The sequence below is a fragment of the Delphinus delphis genome, chromosome 12 (assembly GCF_949987515.2).
Source record: "Delphinus delphis chromosome 12, mDelDel1.2, whole genome shotgun sequence".
NCBI lineage: Eukaryota > Metazoa > Chordata > Mammalia > Artiodactyla > Delphinidae > Delphinus > Delphinus delphis.
The window spans coordinates 71,185,370-71,210,051 of record NC_082694.2 but is presented as its reverse complement, the minus strand read 5'-3'; the positions used below and the strand labels follow the sequence as shown (position 1 = coordinate 71,210,051).

The 24,682-nt window shown below is 38.6% G+C and overlaps 1 protein-coding gene across 9 annotated transcripts in view; it reads left to right on the top strand.

The window, feature by feature from the left end:
- Positions 1-23,417, top strand: part of NCOA1 (nuclear receptor coactivator 1) — a 260,763-nt gene extending 237,346 nt beyond the window's left edge. For 5 of the 9 annotated variants that reach the window (XM_060026999.1, XM_060027001.1, XM_060027002.1 and 2 more), the window contains 4 exons: positions 6,271-6,445; positions 11,779-11,962; positions 17,159-17,248; positions 21,040-23,417. In XM_060026999.1, coding sequence (XP_059882982.1) covers positions 6,271-6,445; positions 11,779-11,962; positions 17,159-17,248; positions 21,040-21,210 — 620 coding nt within the window. In that variant the 3' untranslated portion in view covers positions 21,211-23,417. Of the gene's footprint in view, positions 1-677; positions 1,257-6,270; positions 6,446-11,778; positions 11,963-17,158; positions 17,249-20,897; positions 20,955-21,039 lie in introns of those variants that run through there. The other 4 variants (XM_060027006.1, XM_060027007.1, XM_060027005.1 and 1 more) reach the window with 4 other exon arrangements.
- Positions 23,418-24,682: the final 1,265 nt, after the last annotated feature.

Genomic DNA, 24,682 nt, shown 5'->3' with positions numbered 1-24,682 from the left:
CAAACTTGTCCAGAGCTAGGCTCATCAACTCCATTTCCCCTTCCCTCCATGCCTCAATGTGCCAGTTTAACAAACCTCTCAAGTTCCAAGAAAGAATATATACCTTGCTCTCTTTTACTTCTAGGCTTTTGTGTTTTCTGTATCCTTTGTCTAAAATGTCCTTCCCTCATCTGTCTCATTCCTGTTCCTCCCTCCCCTCAGAGATATCTCCTCTGGGAAGCCCTCCCTGACACTCCCAACCATAAGTACTCACCACTCTGTCTTTTTTTTTTCTTAAAGTATGATGAGTTTTTTTAAAATTTTTATTTATTTATTGGCTGTGTTGGGTCTTCGTTGCTGCACATGGGCTTTCTCTAGTTGCAGCAAGCAGGGCCTACTCTTCGTTGTGGTGCGCGGGCTTCTCATTGCGGTGGCTTCTCTTGCGGAGCATGGCCTCTAGGCACGCAAGCTTCAGTAGTTGTGGCTCGCGGGCTCTAGAGCGCAGGCTCAGTAGTTGTGGCGCACGGCTTAGTTGCTCCGCAGCATGTGGGATCTTTCCAGACCAGGGATCGGACCTGTGTCCCCTGCATTGGCAGGCGGATTCTTAACCACTGCACCACCAGGGAAGCCCCACCCTCTCTTAGAGCCACGTGTTCATCAGCTGCCTTTCTTTTTTTTTTTTTTTTTTTTTTTTTTAGCGGTACAGAGCACAGGCTCCAGACGCACAGGCTCAGCGGCCATGGCTCATGGGCCCAGCCACTCCGCGGCATGTGGGATCTTCCCGGACCGGGGCACGAACTCGTGTCCCCTGCATCAGCAGGCGGACTCTCAACCACTGCACCACCAGGGAAGCCCTGCCTTTCTTTTTAAACAGCAAGTTCCTTGAGAGAGCCAAGTGTGACCTTTTAAATCTTTGTTTCTCAAGTGCTCAGCACAGTGGTCTGGTGGGGAGAGTAGATGCTCAGTGAATCTTTTAATGGAAAAATGAATCCTAATTCTAGTTGCTGCTGCCAGTGAAATTTATGTGGTGAAATTTATGGTCCAGCAGGGAGACTTAACATAATCAAATATAGAACTGTAGAACTTTTAAACTAGAAGGAAGAAGACTGTCTGGTCCAAGGAATCCAAGGTCCAGTGCAGTGGCAGAACTGGGGCCAGAACTCTACCCCTCCAAATTCATTATTCACAGACTGGTTCTTTCTACTAAAACTAGGTCATCTGATAAGGAAAACATGGGCAGTTAGAATGTGAAATGAGGCCAGAAAAAAATGTCAGAAAGCATGCTGGGACTTCCCTGGTGGCACAGTGGATAGGAGTCCACCTGCCAATGCAGGGGACACGGGTTCGATCCCTGGTCCGGGAAGATCCCACATGCTGTGGAGCAACTAAACCCGTGCGCCACAACTACTGAGCCTGCACTGTAGAGCCCACAAGCCACAACTGCTGAGCCCACGAGCCACAACTACTGAGCCTGCATGCTACAACTACTGAAGCCCACGCACCTAGAGCCTGTGCTCCACAACAGGAAAAGCCACCACAATGAGAAGCCCGCGCACCGCAACAAAGAGTAGCCCCCACTCGCTGCAACTAGAGAAAGCCCGCGTGCGGCAATGAAGATCCAACGCAGCCAAAAATAAATTTATTTTAAAAAAAAAAGCATGCTGATGTACTTGAAGTCTTATTTATTAACTTTGACCCCACAGAATAATAGCCAGAATGTGATAAGTATATTCCCCCCTCACGTATATATTTTTCCTGAAAGAAATTATTTTATCATAAATAAGATTAAAAATGCATTAGGAACAGATAAGTATTTTTTAAAGATCATAACCAAAATAGTTAAAAGTTAAAATGTAGAATTAATGCAAAGACAGCCAATATAAAAATGAAGATGATGGGGGGAACCCACCCTCTAGAGTCATAAATGAAAAAAATAACTTCTCCATATATTCTAAGTCAAAATTATTTACCAGAGATTAAATTACATATGGAGGAAGCAGCAAGGAGAAAAATATGTAGCTTTTTTTTTAATATAAATTTATTTATTTTATTTTTGGCTGTGCTGGGTCTTCAGTTGCTGTGTGCCAGCTTTCTCTAGTTGCAGTGAGCGGGGGCTACTCTTTGTTGTGGTGCACGGGCTTCTCATTGTGGTGGCTTCTCTTGTTGCGGAGCACAGGCTCTAAGCATGTGGGCTTCAGTAGTTGCAGCACCCAGGCTCAGTAGGCTCAGTAGTTGTGGCTTGTGGGCCCTAGAGCACAGGCTCAGTAGTTGTGGCGCACGGGCTTAGTTGCTCCGCGGCATGCGGGATCTTCCTGGACCAGGGCTCGAACCTGTGTCCCCTGCATTGACTGGCAGATTCTTAACCACTGCGCCACCAGGTAAGTCACTGTAGCTTTATTTATATAAATTTTACCAAGAAAACAAGTAGCTAAATGTTTAGTGAAAGAAAAAAATATAGAAAGTCTACAGTTGGCTCAACTTTCACAGAAAATTTAAAATATTTTTAAAACTGTAGCCTATAAAAAACAAAACTGAATACTTTAACTACATATCTGGCTAGTTTAACCAAACAGAAAAAAGAGAAAAATCATTGTATTAATAATAACAGAACACAAAATATACAGGAATCTACAGTTATGTTTACAAGGAGACATTAAGGGCATAGAGACATACTTATGATATAATGATAAGAGAAAGAAGCAAGCCACAAAGTTATGCAATATTTCATAGAGGAAGATTTGAAGGAATTATACTAAATTATGGGTAATCACATTATGATATTCTTTTTTTCTGTACATTTATAACTTTCTTTACCTCAACAGTATTTAACTGTGAAATGTATTTTGTCAGGAAAAAAATAAAAAATACAAAGTGTTAGCATAACAGAAAACGTAAAAAGAAGCCCATTTTTACTCTTTTAAATTTTTATGGACTTCCACTTTTGGTCAAGATGGAATAACAGGGACGAGATTTATTCTTCCATTTGAAACAAACAAAAAATTGAACAATAGTTGTAGAAATTGTCCAGACTGTGGTGCAGGAAGGGGGAATCCAACAGGAGCGTGTAGTTTCCTATAGTTGAGGCAATGGCACTTAAGAGTCTGGGAAAGCCAAGGCAGGTAGAGGTTTTAGGGCACAGAACCAGAGAGAAGAGAGCCACACAGAGAGAGAACCATGGGGATGTATAGAGGGTCCTGCTCAGGTCTTCATTTGAGAACTGATCAGTGTGTGTGTGTACACAAACCAAGGCCAAGGAAAACCACCTGAAAAGAACTGAGGGAACATCTTCAGAGTTTACACAGGGCCAGTTCCTCTTCCCACCAGCCAGAATAGAAAACCTCAAAATTCACGGTGTCAAGTAGAATACTCAGAAATGTTTGTGCCTAGGTAGCAGGGCAAAAGAAGCACCAGGCTAAACCCTGCTCTTGTCTCTTTAGGCACAAGACCCAAAAGAATTAAAACTGTTACCATGTAACCTATCCATGACCCAGACAAAGGTCAAAAATTTAAATTTAAAGGAATTTTCAAAATCTAGCACCTAACAACGTAAAATTCACAAGCCCTGGAATCTGAATTTTTTTTAATTACCAGACATGCAAAGATAAAGGAAAATAAAACCAATAACAAGAAGAAAAATCAGTCATCAAAATCAACCCAGAGGGCTTCCCTGGTGGCGCAGTGGTTGAGAGTCTGCCTGCCAATGCAGGGGACACAGGTTTGTGCCCCGGTCCGGGAAGATCCCACATGCCGCGGAGCAGCTGGGCCCGTGAGCCATGGCCACTGAGCCTGCGTGTCCAGAGCCTGTGCCCCGCAACAGAAGAGGCCACAACAGTGAGAGGCCCGCGTACCGCAAAAAAAAAAAAAAAAAAAAAAAAAATCAACCCAGAAATTTCACAGGTGTTAGAATTAAAACAGTTAAAAATTATACATTTATTCTGTATGTTCAAGAAGCTAGAGGAAAGCTTGAACATGTTAACTAAAAGTATGAAAGATATAAATAAAACCAAAATGAAACTTCTGGAGATAAAAACTACAGTGTCTGAGATGAAAAATACACTGGATGGGATAAGCAGCAGATTAGACATTATAAAAGAAAAAGTTAGTGAACTTGAAGGTATAACAATGGAAACTATACAAAATGAAATCAGAGAGAATACTGAAAATGTAGTAATTTACTCCAAATTGATCTTGTAATTACACAATCCGTATCTAAATATCAACATGCTTTTGGGAGAAATTGACAAGCTTCTCCTACAATTTATATGGAAATGCAAAGGACCTAGAGTAGCCGAGACAATTTTGCAAATTAAGAATAAAGTTTGGGGACTTCCCTGGTGGCGCAGTGGTTAAGAATCCTCCTGCCAATGCAGGGGACATGGGTTTGATCCCTGGTCCGGGAAGATCCCACATGCCACGGAGCAGCTAAGCCTGTGCACCACAACTACTGAGCCTGCCCTCTAGAGCCCACAAGCCACAACTACTGAAGCCCGTGCACCTAGAGCCCGTGCTCCGCAACAGGAGAAGCCCATGCACCGCAACAGAGTAGTCCCCACTCGCCACAACTAGAGAAAGCCTGAGCACAGCTACGCAGACCCAACACAGCCAAAAGTAAAAATAAATGAATAAATTTATATTAAAAAAAAAGAATAAAGTTGGTTGACTACCAGTTTCAAAAATTATCATAAAGTTACAACAATCAAGACAGTATAGTATTAGTACAAGTATAGACATACATATCACTGCAACAGAATAAAAAGTCCAGATATAAACCCTTACTTTTATGGTCAGTTGATTTTCAACACAGTTATATCAATGGTTACTAATAAGCACTATCCTGAATAGAAAGGAACAAACTACTGATAAATGCTACTTCAGCGTAATGTTTCACTCAACATTATGCTGAGAGAAAGGCACCAGACACAAAAGACCTCACATGATTACATTTATATGAAGTTTCCAATAAAAGGCAAATCTGTGGGGACAGAAAGCAGATCAATGGTTGCCTGAAGCTAGAGGTGGGCGTGGGAATTGACTGCAAACAAACACAAAGGAATTTGAGATATGATGAAAATGTCTAAACTGGATTGTGGTGCTGGTTGCACAACTATAAATTTACTAAAAATCATTGACTTGTGCAGTTCAGTGGGTGAATTTGATGCTATATAGAGTACGTATCAGTAAAGCTTAAAAAAAGAGGCAGGGAAGGGAAGCAGTGCCCATAAAGACAACTGAGGAGGAGCAGCCGACAATACTTTCATTTCATGAGTGGGTTTTTCTTACCTTTTTCCCTCTTCAACTTATTTTTTTAAGCTTTTTAAAATTATTTTTATTGATGCATACTTGACATAACATTATATTAGTTTCAGGTGTATAACATGATGATTTGATATTTTGTATATATTATAAAACGATCACCACAGTAAGTCCGATTACCATCTACTACTGTACATAGTTACAATTTTTTTTTTCTCATGATGAGAACTTTCAAGATCCACTCTCCTAGCTACTTTCAAATATGCAGTACGGTATTATTAACTATAGTCACTGTGCTATACATTACGTCCCCGTGACTTATTTTTTTCTTCCCATTCTACTGAGATATAAGTGACATACAGCACTGTATGAGTTTAAGGTATACAGCATAATGATTTGACTTACTTCATACATCATGAAATGTTTATCACAAGTTTAGTGAACATCTGTCATCGTGTATCCTTTTCAACTTATTTTTATTACACAAGCAATCTGTCATGTGTGCTCATATTTTTTTTTTACACTTAAAAATTCATGTAGTCAGGGCTTCCCTGGTGGCACAGTGGTTGAGAGTCCGCCTGCCAATGCAGGGGACACAGATCCGTGCCCCGGTCCAGGAAGATCCCACATGCCGCGGAGCGGCTGGGCCCGTGAGCCATGGCCGCTGAGCCTGCGCGTCCGGAGCCTGTGCTCCGCAACGGGAGAGGCCACAGCAGTGAGAGGCCCGCGTACCACAAAAAAAAAAAAAAAAAAATTCATATAGTCAGAAAAGAACAGAAAAGAAAATCATACATAATCATGGTACCCAAATCAATATCTTGGTGAATGGAAACGTTCTTCCAAATCTCTTTTATATGTTTATTTGTCTGTTTATACTGAAATTTCCTGTTTTGTTTTTAAGGAACTGAAATTTTTCCTACTCTGTTGAATAGGCTGTTTCTAACTATATTATGACAGATCCTTCTGGGTTTTTTTTTCTTTTATGGGGTTAATAAATATATAGTATATTCACGTAAATTAATTTGTGTCAATTTGTAGGAATGGTTCCCCAAGGTGAGGCCAACTTTTCTCCATCTCTAAGCCCTGGGAGCTCCATGGTGCCGATGCCAATCCCTCCTCCTCAGAGCTCTCTGCTCCAGCAGACTCCACCCACTTCTGGCTACCAGTCACCAGACATGAAGGCCTGGCAGCAAGGAGCAATGGGAAACAACAAGTAAGGGGGCATTTTTATATATGAGCATCCCTGATACTCTGCAGCACATAAGAACAAATATGCCTTCACAATCCAAATAGAAGATTATTAGCTACTATCCATTTGCAAATTCAAGGAACTGAATTTTATGTTATCAGCAAATAGCGATTTTTAAGTCCTTTAAGTTTCAAGTCAATTTTAAGGCAAATTTGTGTGTTTACAGTATAGAAAAGTACTGTAAACCTTTTCATCCCACTCCCAGCACACCTGAGGAATATGATCGACTCCTATGAGTAACAGAGCTTCGCTGGGACAGATTTAGGGATGAGTACTTCTTAAAAAATCATTCTTTATAAAAACACTTAAAAATCTTAAAAATCTAAAGCAAGAATGGCAAAATGTTAGAATTCAATAGAGCTGAATAGTGGGCACACGGTTTCACTCTTCTCAGTATGTTTGAAGGATTTCATAGCAACAGCAAAGGTTTTTAAGTCTTCTAAGGTCATTCTACCTTACCTAGCTTTTTGAATCTCTGGATTTTCAGTGGCCTTGTTTTACCCATTTTACTGAAAATTATCTTACTAAAGTCATTTTTCCCCCCAAATCGTGGCTGCTGAACTTTTCACACATCACTTGAGTTTTATAAAGGTTTTAATTTGGTTGTGTCTTGATTCTAATGACAAGGAAGCCATTTGATCTGACAACATAATAAGTAAGGTAGTTAAAGTTGAAAACTTAAGACCATATTCTCTTAAAGTTCATTGAAAGGTAAGAGAGGAAATCTTCCTGTTAGAGAACTGTGTAGCTCTCAGTGAGGACTGATGTAAACTAGGTAGAAATGGAACAGTCTGTGTGATGTGCAAGAACTTAGTCTTCTGCTGTGTTCTAATCCCAGCTTCCTATACTCACTTTAGATTCCATGGTCTATCTTTATAATTACTCCCTTACAGGCACTCTCAGCTCCCTTGCCCACCTCTCCCTCTGTTGCACTTATGCCTAGCAAAATGCTCCCTAATGAAATCCAACTAAACTCTCGCTCCATACCTACACCTAAGCATCTGAATGTGCCCTGAGGAAAAAAAAAACACAGTCATGCTGACAGATCTGCTCCCCTTCACAGTTAAATCCCTTCCTCTCCTTCCATTTCGTATTGAATCTGTCAGGCTTTCATCCCTACCTTTCCACCACAAGTATTCTTATCAAGGTCCTCAATGTCCTTTACAATGCCAAATGCAATGAGCATTGATAGCACTTGACATATTTGAGCATGTACTCTTTCTTGGAGCTCTGTGTTCGTTTGGTTTCTGGAACAACTTTCTCTCCTGAGAAAGGTGACTCTCTTCCTAACCCTCAGTCTCCTCTGCTGGATCTTCCTCATCTCCCTGACCTCCATTTTAGGGCCTCAGAGCTCATTCTAGGACCTCTTCCCCATATCTGCTTGCTCCCTTAGTTATATCATTCAGTCTTACTATATAAATGCCTGTCCCTATGCTTATGACTCCTAAATTTAAGTCTCTAGCCCAGACTTCTCCCCTGAACACCATACCGTATATACCACAGCCGAATCGACATCTCTACTTAGAAGTCTAATAGGCATCTCAAACATAACATGACAAAAACGAAAGTGATATTCTTCCCCAAACCTGCTCGTCTCATACTTTTTTCACATCTCAATAAACAACTCTATTCTTCCAGTTATTCAGAAGACAACCTTTTCTCTTTCTCTCACATCCCACATCAAACATCCATCAGCAAATCACATCAGCTTCTTAGCAGCTCTCACTCCTTACTGTCCCACTTGTACACTTTAGCGCAAGCCAGCATCATCCTTTTCCTAGACCACTGCAGTGGCCTCCTGTCTTCCTGCTTCCACCCTTGCTCCACTACAGTTTAGTCTCCACATGGTAGCCAGAGTGATGCTTTTAAAAGGTGAGGCAAGATATCAGCCCTTTACTCAGAACACTCCAACTTATTCAAAATACAATATAGGGCCTCTGATGCCCTACATAATCTTGCTCCAGGATACCTCTCTGACCTCATCTGCTATTCTCATCACTCATTCTGCCGTACTGGCTTCTGTTTATTCCTCTGTTCCTCAGATGTGCCAAGTACATTGCAAACTCAGGGCCTTTGCATTTTTAAATCCCTCTGCTGGAATGTTCTTCTCTCAGTAGCCACATGGATTTCTCTCTCATACCTCAAGTCTCTTCTTAAAAAATGTCACTTTATTAGACATAGATATTGAATGTCACCATATTAAACTTCCCTGACCATCATTTCTAAACAGCATTTCCCACCTCTTAGTCCCTCCTTTCCCTTCTTTATTTCTCTTTATCATGCTTAACAGCTGACATACTGTGTGTTAGTCTATTTACGGTCTGTCTCCTCCAACTAGAATATAAGCCTCAGAAGAGCAAGGACTTTTTGTTTACTTGTATATGTCCATCCTTTAGAACAAGTAAGCACTTAATATACATCTGTTGAACAAATGAGTGTAGAGATTCCCTATTCCTACCTAACTCATTTTTTGGATGCAGATTCAAATATGGACTTGAGTTTTTGTTGCACTTTCTATAAACTTTTGACTTTCCCGAATCATTTGAGAAAGAAAATAGTTATCACCAACTCTTCAAACATTCACACTTGCTTATTTGGTTCATGTATAAAAGTTTATTAGTCAACACAGGCAATATATAGTTTGTGATCACTCACTGTCTCTTTTGCACAGTGCAAGATACCACAAGGAACTGGGGAAAACAGCCCCTGTTGTCAACTTACCTAGAGTGTAGTTAATGACAGGAGTAGGTCAGAGAGAAGTAAAACATGAAACAAAGACTCATTAAGCAGAATGATGTAATAGAGCTCAGAGACAGTGTAATGTGATTCTTTTTCATTATCTCTTTGGTAGCAAGAGAAATAAAGGGTTAAACAAACTTATTTGTCCAGGAACTGGACAGTGTTACTGTGTAACTCTAGTCACAAAGGAGAATCCCAGGGCTTATTAGCATTTTAAAGGCAGAGGTCTAACCTCTGTGGTTTAACCCTTTGTTTCTGAGACTTATTTGACCAGAAACTCCTCCTTGCTTGTTAATACCTGTAATATCTATGGAACCTACTTTAGGCCAAAGTTGTCATCTTTCCCTTTTCCCCCCATGATTTAAGGGCTACCAAATACCTGGTGCTAGCGTAAGGAAACTGTGATAACTGCCATGAGGCAAATCAGGAAAGCAGGTGAGGGAGGGGTCCAGGAAAGTGTGAGGAAGGGGGCCTTCATGCATTGGGCCTAAGGTGCCAGTGAACCCCACAGTCCATTCCAGGACCTGGAACAGTGATTGATGCTGCAGAAGGGCTTGATCTTCTTCCCATGAGGGAAGAAACTAAAATGGAGCTATTGGCAGGAGTAGTTTGAAAGAACTTAGGCTAATATACAGTCCCAAATATAATTTGAAAAGAAATTAAATCCTAAACTTTTTTCACTAAGTATGACATCATTGCAGTCCTTGAAGCTGCTGCATGCATTAACTTACATAGCCCTGCGCCTTCACAGTGGTGATTTATGTATCAGTTGCAAATGAGCACTGTCTAAGGCAGAAATGTTCTCATTAGAAAATGGGCAGTAGACTAATGGTTTTTTCCCTCATCTTTAGCTGTGGGGACACTGTCTGACAAGCATACACACTGTACAGACATTAATGGTCCACAGATGCATTATTGACCATTTCCTAGGCATATAATTTTCTTTGAGCATTTGTGTTTTATAATTACTTGGGGAAAATTTGCTACTTTTCTTCAGACATGATGAATAGGCTGTTTCTCAGCCTGTTAATTTCAGTATGATTACCTTAATTTACCAGAAGCTGTAAACGTTAGTACATCCTGCTTACCTCCCAAGAGCAAGCAAGGAATAGATAAGCCATTGATGGGATAAATAATTTTTGAAATCAAATTCTTCAGAATAAACATTAAAATAGGTGGAATTTTACCAGCAGCTTATTGTTTAAAAATTGATAGATAATCACAAAACATTTGGTGTTTTTTTTGGAACTTACCAAAGACATAGTTCATATTATTTTCCTTTAGATGTGTATATCTGTATCACTTAGAATCTGGGGGGTTCAGATATAAAGTTTCAAATTGTATTTACTTGGAGTTTATTCCATACTATTCTATCTGCTAATAGAAACTGGTTTAACATTTGAGATCCTTGGTGTAACCACAGTCCAGACCTTGGTGGTGAAGAAGGAAGTCTAAAACAAGCCTCTGAAAACCATAACTGGCATTGCATTTTGCTTCCTAGAAAAGACATGAAGCTATCTTCAGGCCTGAGAAAACCTTTGAAGTCTTCAAAAATATTACATTTTCCAAATAAAAATATCTGGTATATACTTCTTGGTTTCCTCTTAGTTTATAGCATATTGAAAATGGCCAGAAGCTGAATCCTTGAGAAGTGACAGCAAGCGGTAGGACACTGAATAAAGGCTCTCGAATTTTAATGTGCGTAAGTAGTTAGAAATGCAGCTTTCCATACCCACCCCCAGAAAATATGATTTACTAGGGCTGGGGTAAGGCCTGAGAGTCTCAATTTTCAATGAATACCAGGGAATTCTCTTGCAGATGGTCTCTGGACTACACTTCAAAAAACATTGGTATACATACAGTAAAATCTATCAACAAAAGCAACCTCATCAGTTGACAGCACTGAGTAATAACCCATGTCCACAATTAATTCATTCATCAGATATTTACTGAGTGCCTGCTGCTGTATGTCATTTATTAGTAGAGACAAGGAATAAATGGAACAAAATATCATCACTTCCCCCAGGTGTTAAATCTAAGAGAATATACAAGCAATCACAATATAAGAATGCTACCTTTGAATCATTCATTCCTTTGTTAATTTATTCAATGAACATTTATTGAAGACTAATATATATGCCAGGTACTTTGCTTAAATAGGATATTCTCTGTTTAAGAAGATAAAATAGTGTAATAAATATTAGAATGATTTTGATGTTTAAGTGGGTAAACCAGTTATCTGGAAGATTTACTTCTGTGGAAAACTTCCTTTCTTAGTTATTTGAATAATTGAAGTTTAACAACTCTGATACTAAGCCAGATAATTATGACTTAAAATGAGGTCTTTTTAGTTATTAAACCCCTTGAGCAGAGTTCAAAGTGCATCTGAATGATACTTAGTTCTTATATATTATAATAAGATAAAATCTTACACATAACTTAGGAATATAAAATATTTTCTTTGGAATTCCATCTGATAATTTAGAAAAAGAGTCCACACACATTATCCCCATGTTCATGATCAGTGGATGTAATTGAGATTGTTTTTGAGTTAACAGTGTGTTCAGTCAAGCTGTCCAGAACCAGCCCACGCCTGCACAGCCAGGAGTGTACAACAATATGAGCATCACCGTGTCCATGGCAGGTGGAAACACAAATGTTCAGAACATGAACCCAATGATGGGCCAGATGCAGATGAGCTCTTTGCAGATGCCAGGCATGAATACTGTGTGCCCTGAGCAGGTAAGTGGCACAACTGGCACACTTGCTACACACACACATAGTGCTCTATATCACACCACACTGCAATTCATTATTCCAAGGAAATCAGGAATGTTCAGTTACCTGTCAAAAATAACCACACTTCTTTTTCTTTCCCACTATCTTTTGCTAATTACTATTTATTAAGATATACAATGGAAATTTTGACAGACCTTGTAAGATTTTAGTCTCACGAGATTTTAGTGTTTTAGATTTATTATAAAATGATACATATAATACATTGACTTGGAACTTACCCCTTTATATTTTGAACACATTTTCTTCATTTCTCCCTTTCAGTTCAACAAACTCAGTACTTACTATATACAAAGATAGCTCTGTGGGCAATAATATTAACAAGTTGGGGAGGCACAACCTGAACAAAGGATTAATTGAATAATAGGACAGAACAGCTGTGTAAGAGATGGACCCCATAGGACTGTGCATATATTTCTGTCAGATTAGGGGTATATACAGTTAACCACAGAGGGTTTAAAAGAAAAAGGGTCTGATTAGGAAAGTCTTCATGGGAAATTTGCCTAAAGGAAGAGATAGAAAAGAATATTCAATACTGGTTAGCACAGCATGACCTAGACAGGAATAGATGTTGAAAAGCCTAATGAATGTTAAGGGGATGTTTATATTATATTTAGAGCAGAATTTAATTGGTAAGCTTTTTACGGGGTGTTGCAGGCCATCGAAATGTTTAGTTTATCTTGGATCCTCCTAAAGATTTTTAAGGAAAGAATGACTAAATTCAAAGTGATATTTAAAAAAATCTTTGGGTACTCCCTGTAGTTACTATTCTGTCATCAACCACAAAGTAGACTATAGTGACTCAGCTATGACCATATAGCCATAATTTATAGCAAGTCTTAAAAAACATGTAAACACTGATTACCTTTTCTATAGAATTCCTTTTTGATATGAATTTTAAAAAAAGTCCCCATTCACCAGGTATTAGCCTAATGAAGTTAGCAGGGAAAAAAATCAACAACTTAGGGACTTCCCTGGTGGCACAGTGGTTAAGAATCCACCTGCCAACGCAAGGGACACGGGTTCAAGCCCTGGTCTGGGAAGATCCCACATACCACAGAGCAACTAAGCCCATGCACCACAACTACTGAGCCTGTGTTCTGGAGCCCGTGTGCCTAGAGCCTGTGCTCCACAACAAGAGAAGCCACTGCAATGAGAAGCCTGTGCACCGCAACAAAGAGTAGCCCCCACTCGCCACAACTAGAGAAAGCCCACACACAGCAACAAAAACCCAACGCAGCCAAAAATAAAATTACTTAATTAATTAAAAAAAAATAGAACTTCATTTTAAAAAAAACTCAATGACTTAGTGATATATTTTAGCAAAATAAAAGAACTAAATAGGATTGTTTCTTGTCCTTGTTGTTATCTTGTCGTATTTCAATTAGTAGAATTATTCACTATCTCTAGTATATTAAGACAATAATAAAAAATAAAATGAATTAGGTAAAAAGAATATTACATTTAAAATGTATTTCTTATATAGTTGGGTCTTGCTTTTTTATTCAGTTTGACAATCTCTGCCTTTTAATTGGAGTGGCTAGCCCATTTACATTTAATGTGATTATTGATATTGCTATTGAAGGTTGAAATCTCTCATCTTATTTGTTTTCTCTTTGTCCCATCTTGCCTTTTTTGGTTTAATTGAATATTTTAATTCATTTTATCTCCTTTGTTGGTTTATTAGCTATAAATAACTCTTGTTTTACTGGTGCTTTAGAGTTTATAGTATACATCTTTGTTGCCATCTACCTTCAAATGCTATTATATCACCTCATATAAATATAAAAATCTCACAATGGTTTATTTCTATTTCTCCCCTCCTGTGCTATTGTTGTACATACATATCATATCTACATATGCTAATACCCCACAATATGTTGTTAGTACTTTTTTACTTTACTTTTTTTACTTTAAACAGTCAATAATATTTTTTAAAGTTTAAATAAGTAGTTTTTATATTTCACACATAGTTATTTCCAGTGTTCTTCATTCCTTGGTGTAGATCCAAATTTCCATCTAGTATCATTCTCCTTCTTCCTGAAGGTCTTCATTTTTTATAGTGCACGTCTGCTAGTGATGAATTCTTTCAGCTTTTGTATGTCTGAAAAAGTTTTTGTTTCACCATCATCTTTGAAAGTTCTTTTCCCTGAATTCTAGGTTGGTAGTTTTAGCTTTCAGTACTTTAAAGACATTGCTCCACTGTATTTCTGATGAGATATCTGCTGTCTGTGGCTGCTTCTAAGATTACTCTCTTTATCACTGGTTTTAGGCAGTTTGATTATGATATACCTTAGTGTGATTTTCTTCATGGTTCTTGTGCCTGGGGTTCAGTCAGCCTCTTGATTCACAGGTGTATAATTTGCATCAAATTTGGAAAAGTATTGGGCATTATTTCTTCAGATATTTTTTTCTGTCACCAACTCCCTCCTCTTCTTCAGAGACTCTAATTACACATATCGTAGGCCATTTGAGTTATCCTACAGTTCACTGATTTTCTGGGTTTGGAGTTTTTTAAGGGGGTATGAGGTCAGTCATTTTTTTCTCTGTGTGTTTCATTTTGGATAGTTTTTATTGCTATAGCCTCAGATTCACAGTTCTTTTCTTTTGCAATATCTGATAGTTTTATCTAGTATATTTTCATCTCTAGAAATTCACTTTGGACCCTTTTTATATCTTTCCTATCTCTAACATGTTCAATCTTTCCTCTTTTTGAATATGTGGAATATGGTTATTATAATAGCTGTCTTAATATTCTTGCTTGTCACTTCTAGCATCTGCATCATTTTAGGATTGGCTTCAATTAATTGATTTTTCACTTAATTATGGATCATATTTTTCTGTTACTTTGTTTTTTTATTTTATTTTTAAAAAATTTTATTGAAGCATCATTGATTCCAATGTTGTGTTAATTTCTGCTTTTCAGCAAAGTGATTCAGTTATACTTGTATATACATTCTTTTTTAATATTCTTTTCCATTATGGTTTATCACAGGATGTTTAATATAGTTCCCTGTGCTGTACAGTAGGACCTTATTGTTTATCCATCCTATGTATAATAGTTTGCATCTGCTAATCCCAAACTCCCAATCCTTCCTGACCCTACCCCCTCACCCCCATGGCAACCACAAGTCTGTTGTCTATGTCTGTGAGTCTGTTTTTGTTTCGCAGATATGTTCATTTGTGTCGTATTTTAGATTCCACATATAAGTGATATCATATGGTACTTGTCTTTCTCTTTCTGACTGACTTCGCTTAGTATGATAATCTCTAAGTCCATCCACGTTGCTGCAAATGGCATTATTTCATTCTTTTTAATGGCTGAGTAATATTCCATTGTGTATATATACCACATCTTCTTTATCCATTTATCTGTTGATGGACATTTAGGTTGTTTCCATGTCTTGGCTATTGTAAATAGTGGTGCTGTGAACATAGGGGTGCATGTATCTTTACAAATTATAGTTTTGTCTGGGTATATGCCCAAGAGTGGGATTGCTGGTTATGGCAACGCTAATTTTAGTTTTTCGAGGAACCTCCATACTGTCTCCATAGTGGCTGCACCAATTTACATTCCCACCAGCAGTGTAAGAGGGTTCCCTTTTCTCCACACCTTCTCCAGCATGTATTGTTTGTAGACTTTTTAATGATGGCCATTCTGGACGGTGTGAAGTGATACCTCATTGTAAGTCATAGTTTTGGTTTGCATTTTTCTAATAATTAGCGATGATGAGCATCTTTTCATGTGCCTGTTGGCCATCTGTATGTCTTCTTTGGAGAAATGTCTATTTAGGTCTTCTGCCCATTTTTCGATTGGGTTGTTTGTTTCTTTGTTGTTGAATTGTATAAGCTATTTGTATATTTTGGAAATTCATCCCTAGTCAGTCACATCTTTTGCAAATATTTTCTCCCAGTCCGTAGGTTGTCTTTTCATTTTGTTTTTGGTTTCCTTTGCTGTGCAAAAGCTTATAAGTTTGACTAGTTCACATTGGTTTATTTTTGCTTTTATTTCTATTGCCTTGGGAGACTGACCTAAGAAAACATTAGTACGATTTATGTCAGAGTCTGCTACTTTGCATACCTGGTAATTTTTTATTGGATCCCAGACATGTGAATTTTACCTTGTTTATGTTCCTATAAATATTGAGATTTGTTTTGGGAAATGCTTAAATTACTTGGAAATAAACAGTTTGATTTTTTTCAGGTCTTGCTTTTTTGTTTAGTGGGACCAGAGCAGTATTTAGTATAGGGCTAATTTTACCCTACTACTAAAGCAAAACCATTCTAGTACGCTACCTGAATTATGATGTTTTCCACTCTGGCTGGTGGGATCAGGACCTGTTCCCAGCTCTGTGTGATCTTTGGGAATTATTCCATGTAAATCTTTTCAGGTGAATCTTTGCTTTGGGTAGTTCTGTAACATCCATTAGCTAGTTGATCAATACTAAGCTGCTACTCTCTGTGTTGTTCTCTCCTGATATTCTGCCCTGTGAATTCTAGCTCTATACTCTCAATTCAGGGAGACTGCCAGGTGCTGTCTGGTTCCCTGTCCTCATGCTGCAGCCTGGAAATTCTCTCTAGGCAGTAGGCTGGGGTAGTGGTAGAACTCACCTCAATTGTTTCCCAACCCTTAGGGGCAACTTTCCCCTTCATTGCCTTTGTCCAAGGTCTTGAGTGTGTTCATTTCATATATTTTGTCCAAATTTTTAGTTGATTCAGGCAGAGGATAAATCTAATCCCTGTTACTGAATCTTGACTGGAAGTGGAAGTCTTTTGCTAATTAACTTTCACGAGTGTTGAATTAACTTTTTATTGAAGTATCATCTGTAAGGATATACAGAAAAGTATACGACTAGATGAATTTTCGCAAACTGAACACATCTTTTTAACTATCACCTAGATCGAGAAACAGAACATTACCAGCCGCACCCCAAAGGTTCTCCCCACACTCCCTTGCATGTCTGTCTACTTCTACAAAGGGAACCACTGTCCTGACTTCTAACAGCACAGTAAATTTCTAAGCTTGTTATTTCTGCTCTCCTCCTATTACTTTTCTGTCAGTGAGATTGTTTTTCATTGAGGAATTTGGTCTGCAACGTAAACAACTAGTTTGTAATTTGGTCTTGTACTTATCTTTAATAGATAAATGATCCAGCACTGAGACACACAGGCCTCTACTGCAACCAGCTCTCATCCACTGACCTTCTCAAAACAGAAGCAGATGGAACCCAGGTCAGTAAGAAAACTCTAAGCCCAGAGCTGTCAAGTTTTCTCTAGATACACAGGAATCTCTGTGTAGCATCGCGGTTAAGAGCCTGACCTTGAGAGTCAGACCTGGTTGTGAGTCCTGGCTCTGCTCTTCTTAGCTGTGTCATCCTGGGCATGTTAGGGAACTTTCCTGAGCTGCCGTATAACCAACAGAACTGATGAGATACCTGCTTAGAGGATTATGAGAAGGTTAAATGAGATAAGCTTTCAGAAAGGTTAATCCAATGTTTAGACAGGATAAGCGATCACAAATGGTGACCACTAATTGCTATTTGTAAATAAACACAGTGCTAAAACTCATGTGTAATCAGAATACCTCAAAAGAGTTCAATAAATTCAGACAAAACAGAATGCGTACTGTGTACTCTGCCTCCTTTTAGAAGTTTGTTTGAAAACAATACAAATAACAAGGGTGGCCACTTTCCTATATCAGCATAAATTAAGATATTTTTTAAAAAACACAGGCCTTATGCAAAGGTGGAGATACAAAGAAACGTGAGACATGTTTGCTCTTTAGGTGAACTGTGGGGAGAAGTGAGGAAAGGAAGCTTCATTTGTGGAATGCTTATGATTTGCCAGGCATTGTGTTAGGCACTATCTGCTTTATCTCATGTAAACATCACTGTAACCCTATGAAGGAGTTAGTTTTCCTTTTTTTCCACAGATGAAGAAACAGAACCTGAGGTGATTTAACTACATATACAATTCACAAACTAGAAAGTGGCAGAGCTGAGGTTCAAACCCAGGTCTTTCTAACACCAAAGTTCATGCTTTTTCTGCCATACCACTTAGGGTCTGTCGAAAGATAAAACATACAGACAAATGCACGTAAATTATTACATAACCAAAGAAGGCAAACTCAAATTTATTACAAGTAACAAGAGCCATAAGCATTAAAAGAAAGGAGAAATTCCTGAGGTTGTCAGAGAGCATTTATGTAGGAGATAGGAGTGAACTGGGCCTTGAAGGAGGCAAGTGAAGGAGAAAGGTACTGTGGTTTTTGGAGGCTGAGGAAGGGGGTGAGCTTGGAAGTCCAGGAGATTGGAAGTTAGAGGGCACAGAGACAGGGAAACAGTAATATCAGCATAGTCCGGGGAAGCCAAATCCACTGAGCATAAAGGGTTTGTAATAAGAATTCACAGGAATTAAAATTGGTAAAGTAGATTGGATCAAATTTCCAGGGGCCTTGAATACTAAACTCTAAGGAATTTGGATTCAGTCCTACAAAGGAAGCATCATCCCTGAAGGGGAACAGTGAGAAGAGTGCTAGTTTAAGCTTCATCTTGAGGGGGGAAGAGGGAAAAGGAAGAGCACTGGACAGCCAGCTCAGAAAGAGGAAAGCCAGTTAGGAAACTATGTGCATAGTTGGGGCATCGGGAAATAGGATCTGAGTCCTGTGATGGTGAAGAGAGGATTTTGTGCTGAGGGAAATGAAGTCTTTATTCACTAGAAGTTTTTAAAAGTCTCCTACTTACAGAGACATATACTTATGACAAAACAACTAAGTTTTAAAGTTCCTGAGTCCTGGGATAGTACGTGAATTGAAGTAAAAACTATGTTGGAAAATCTTAAGAGGTTGGGACTCAGCTCTCACATCACTCTTCTCATTGGGCAAAGCATAAGTTTTGTTTTCGTGTTGCTTTGCCTGTCTGTGAAGGTATAGCAATATCAGAAGTCCTCTGAGGTCTGGTCTAAGTCACCATGTTTTAAGTAATAATTCAAAAAGGCTGAGATGTGTACTTTTTGGAGTTTGGTATCTTTTTAATAAAGCATTCTTTTTAAAGCAGCAGAATTTTCTCTCCAGTTTGTTTTATCATGCCTTTATCAAAAATTTTTTAAGTGTTTGGGGGCACAAACACCTTATGCTCTGCCCCAGTATTTCATATGTTGAAACATATAAACATGAAATTTTATGTTAATTTTTTAAAAAATCAGTCATTGCCTAAATGCACTATAGTTTGTGCTCACGTTAAGTTTCAGTGGCAGAATCTTCTTTCTGTGGTAGCCCATCATGAAATCTCTATTTGCTCTAATGTTTTTGTATTTGCCAGACAAAAGCGGGAGAGTGAGTTGGATAGAAATATAGAAACAGATGTACAGAAAAGGAGACGGAAAAGAACAAGGAGAGAAGGAGTAGGGGAGGATAGAGGGCTAGCTGCACTTGGAGAGCTGGGATGGGGAAGAGGAGAGAACAGGAAAAGAACACAGAGAATAGAGAAGGCGGAAGAAGGCTGGTAGGGGAATTGTTGACAGAGAGAGAGAAGAAGGCCAGGGTTGGAGCTCTAGAAGCAAAAGAGTAGGAATGAGAAGTTATAGAGAACAAAGGTGGGTGGAGGGCACAGAGGCAGCTGGGGAGTAGACTCAGAGCTGGTGTATGTTATGTACCTGAGGAAGAGCCCAAAAGAAGAAGAAAACAAATGGGAGCCAATGGGGACAAGAAGCAAAATTTGGGAAACTGGGGGAAAGAGGAGGATGAGAGAGAGGGTGAGGACAGAAACAATACGAATCTAAATAAAGGTTTAATTCATCAGACACTAAAAAAGCTCAGCTCAAGAACTATCTGCCTTATCCGACAGAGTAGAGTGGAGGTGTAGGTGCATCGTGAGGAAAAAACATCAGGGGTTAGACTGATGGAGAAATTGGATGGTCGGAACATTTGACAATTGGCCAATTAAGGTTGATGGAAAACAACTTTTGTTCAATTAAGATAGAAAAGTTTTCAGAAACACTGAGTGTAATTGACATGAATTTAGTGATGAACAAAAAAATCTATCACTAATCTAAAATACTTCATGAACCTATTTAAACATGAGGCACAAGTTTGCCAAATGCTGAGACACTTAGATAGATGCACTTGGATACCTTAGAAAGCATCTCCATTCTTGGTCTGGAACATTCACAAGTGTGATATTGGCCTAATCAGTTCTACAGATGACTTTTTAATAAGGCTGATTGTTGAAGACTAACTTCTGGCTTTGTTTTCCTGATAGAAAATGTTAAAACTGTGTAACCTTAGACTTTTTAAAGGAATACATATATTATTACTGAAAGTAGTTAAAGGGAAAATTCACACTGTTCTCAGCTAGTAGTTTACTGTTATTTTTAGCTCATGTGTTTAAATGGATTGTCTATCAGGAAAAATAAGTTAAATATAAAATTTTTATTTGTTCTAATATTTTGCTGTAATTCTAGAGGCAATATGTAAAGGAGCTATGTAATAGTATATTTAGATACTACACAAATCTTCTGGACATTAATTTTAGTGATACTGATGTCCTATTTACTGAGCTGTGGTGGTTTTTATTTTGCTAATACTGGGTTAAAGCCCTTAATTTTCTAACATCATAACGATTTTTTTATCCTATTAAAGTCATCCATAGAATGCTTTTATAACCAGTTTTCCAAATAATATACCTATTTTTTAAACCCACCACTGGATACCCAGACTGAAACTGGGCTTTTCCCAATCTTGGCAATATTAGCAATGATGCTCATTTTCAGTATTGATGGCAACCCTGTAGGAGGCTTGACCATTCCAATTTTGATTTTATTTTTAAAGTGTGAACTTTCCAGAACCCTGAGCAAAATGAGTGCAGCGATTTTCTTTTTGTAGGACAAGAAGACAGAAGAGTTCTTCTCTGTGGTGACTACAGACTAGAGGAATGCTCTAGTGAGTTTCCACTTCAAGTAGTACCCACTCATAAGCCGGGGGGGCAGACCCTTCTGTCTAAACACATCTTTTATTTGTGTTCCAGCAGGTGCAACAGGTTCAGGTGTTTGCTGACGTCCAGTGTACAGTGAATCTGGTAGGCGGGGACCCTTACCTGAACCAGCCTGGTCCACTGGGAACTCAAAAACCCACGGCAGGACCACAGACCCCCCAGGCCCAGCAGAAGAGCCTCCTTCAGCAGCTACTGACTGAATAACCACTTTTAAAGGAATGTGAAATTTAAATAATAGACATACAGAGATATACAAATATATTATATATTTTTCTGAGATTTTTGATATCTCAATCTGCAGCCATTCTTCAGGTCGTAGCATTTGGAGCAAAAAAAAAAAAAAAAAAAGAAAAAAAGTTCACTTTCGTTGGGAGATTGAGAGATGTTTTTGTTTCTTTCTTTGTAAAGGCCTTGGATATTGAAAAAATAACAAGGCAGAACAGTTGGACAATCTCTCTCTTGAGCCAAATTTAATTATTCTTATTTTTGTAATCAGTCATTGGCTTCTTATCTGGATGAAGGCTTTTGGAGGAGAACCAAAATGACAAGTTCCAAGGGGAAGATGAAGCTCCGCCTCCGCTGGCTCAGTCCTGACCCTGCCAAGGAAGAAGGGCCCAGTGGGGCTTTGCCTGTGCCCATCCACCAAAGGCTGTCACAATGTCTCTAAATCAGCAGCCCTCCCCTTCCCAACCAGGCAGCTTGTGTGTACAATCAGCTTCTTCTAGCAACTCTATATCTGTTGGCTTCAAGAGAATATTTTGCCTCCACATATGTACCCCTTCTCCTTTTTTTAAAGATGGATTTAAACCAAGATGCCTCCAGGAATGAGGACGAAATGAGTATATTCACAGAAGAATCCAAAAAATACAGTTTGGGGGAAAATGCAATAATTTTTGATGAGATGGGTGAAGGACAAGAAGCGAGTTATGTCAATTATTGTAGATACAATTTTCTGATTAAATCTGGACAAAAGGCAGCCTGTTCTTTCTGCTTTTATTGTATTAACAGCTGAGGTAGCTAAAGTTATTTAAAATAAAATTAAATTTATGATCCAGTAGCTTATTTTTCCCTTTAAATCTCACTGTAAATATATTTGATTTCTTGTAGAAATTGATTTCCTTCTGTTTAATTTTATGGTTTTATTATCCTACTCTTGAGTTTTCTAAATTTCTGTGTGTGAAATATAACACTGATTGAATTGCAGTTACATTTGGCTAGTAATATTTCATTATTTTAATAACTGTGACGCCATGTATGGATTTACTTTGGGTTTTACATCAAAATGCCACTGCCAGAAAGAGCTGTTCCAGATGAGCTAGAGCATACTGCCCTAGAGTGTCCCTGGGATCATCTAACTTGAGAGCAGTGCAAGGAATTATCACCAGAAGTGCACAGGCTACTTGTACAGAGAAAAATTAATACTCAAAGAAAATCTTCTTCTTTTTTTTTTTTTTTTAGATTGACTTTGGGAATTTGAATTTTCATCAGTGCAAATATAAATCTCTCTATTCCTGCTCTGAGGCTAATTGATACCATATTTTCCCTTTGTGTCTTGTCACTCTGCCACGTCTTGTCTCATCCTGGCCTCTGAGTCAAGGACCCAGTGAACTGACTTTCTAGTTCTAGAAGTGCCACTGAAAGGCCAGGAAAGCTTGAGAAAGGTATTCTGGAAGAAGCAAAGGTAGAGCCCCATCACTCGCCTTTACTGCACCCCTGGGCCTGTGAACGATGACAACATCTGACATTGTGCACCAGCTACCTCTGCTTCCATGGCAGAGAAAAGGCCATAAGAACTAACAATGGAAGAGGAGCACGGACTCAGACATCAAGGAAGAAGCCATTTTCCCAGGTCCTCCTTTCTGCATCTCACCACCCCTAGTTACAAGTAACTCCATTGAACAGCATCTATTCAGAACCTGTACCGAATAAAAAGATTGATGGAAGGGCTCAAGTGGGTAGCAACTATTGAAACAGAAACAGGACACTCAGTTACAAACATTCTCTCTTTTAGTTTTTCAGAAAAATGCATCCCTGATTTAATTCATTCCCAGCTTGAAAGCCCAGCCATATTATGCTAGTCCCTCCCAAACTGTTCTAGGAGGTCATTTCTGTTTTGTTTGTGATATTTAGACGTGCAGACTTCAGGAAGTTCACCTTTAACTTCAGCATTCCAGATGAAGTTTCCTGACTCAGTACTTTTGCATAAGGAACTTAAAAAAAAAAAAAAAAGTGGTAAGGAAAATTGGAGATGCTAATATCCTCCCCCATCCCAACTGCACCTTAAAGTATGCATGTCACCTTCAAGGTTTTATAATTGCACTGTTTGTTTTATGTATGTACAGATTAAAATTATTGCTACATTTGAGGAAAATAAAATTGCTTGCTTCTATGTAATTCCTGTCATTCCACAGGAAATTCACTTTTCCAGCTACTGAATAGATGGGTTGCCTCTTCTTTTACAGGGAAGAAATGAAACCTACATCCTGCAGGAATTGTCAAAACCCAAAATGACTAACTATAATTAAAGGATAATAAAAGAAAGGATCCCTGAAGCTAAAGCTCCTCGAAGTCACCCTAATAAGAACCAGCCCAGTGAAATTTGAGAAGGTCCCAGTGAAGTTGAGATAGTAGGCTGTGAGGAAATGCTAACTCTGGCCACTTGTCTGATGATTAAACACTCTGGTCCTACTGTTTCTTGACCTAGGAGATCTGGTCCAGGCAGCACTTCTTAGCCACAGGATAACATCTCTCCCACAATCATTGGTTTTTACACACTAACATTTATTATTATTATGCAGATGTTGAGTCTTACTTGAGGAGGCTCTTTCTTGACAATGCATTTTATGAAAATTAGGCCCTGTTTCTTGTTTGTGTGTTTTTTTTTTTTTTAGGCAACTAGGTTCACCAACACTTGGCCAAGTAGGGCCGGCCAGGGTAAGGAGGGTGAGCAAATGTGATTCTAGAGGGAGGGGAGGGAGTTTATCGCACACACATTCCTACGCATAACTACACACAGATTTGGTAGCTGTTGTCTCAAATTATACTTTTGGGAGAACAGAACCTTTTTTCCAAAAGTCAGGATAAGGTAAAAAAAGATACTTAGGTGAGGCTGAACATTGATTTAAATTTATCCTAAGGTAGGGGTGTGAAGGCCATTAGAAAAACAAATAGTAATAAGTGAGGAAAAAGTGAGGTTGATATAGAACTTCATCTTCTTTATGGTTTTGCCTAGAGTAGTTTCCATACTTAGAAACTGTCTCCTGGGCCCTAAGAATCAAAGAAAAAGAAAGGACAGTTGTCTGTTTACAAAGGAAGTTGTGCTTATTTCCTTGTTGACATTAACTGCTCTTCCCAGAAGAGCTGCTCCACTTGAATAAAGTGAATAATTCAGAGCAAGCTCGATCCTTGACCATTCCTGTACCTCTGAAGAAGATCTTGATGATTTAATTAGGCCCATAAATTTTTTTTATTGGAGAAAACTGCCAAAGGAAGCATTCCTCCATACAGAACCTTTTCTGCCAGCACTAAATTAGTTTTCTTTTTATACTTTATATTCATTGCCACAAGAGCTCTTAACAAGATTGAAGAAACGCAAAGCTCTGGCCTCACTCAACACATTTTATTGTCTTTATCCAAGGCACTAAGGATGTGGAAGGATCCAGACAGATGTGAACCC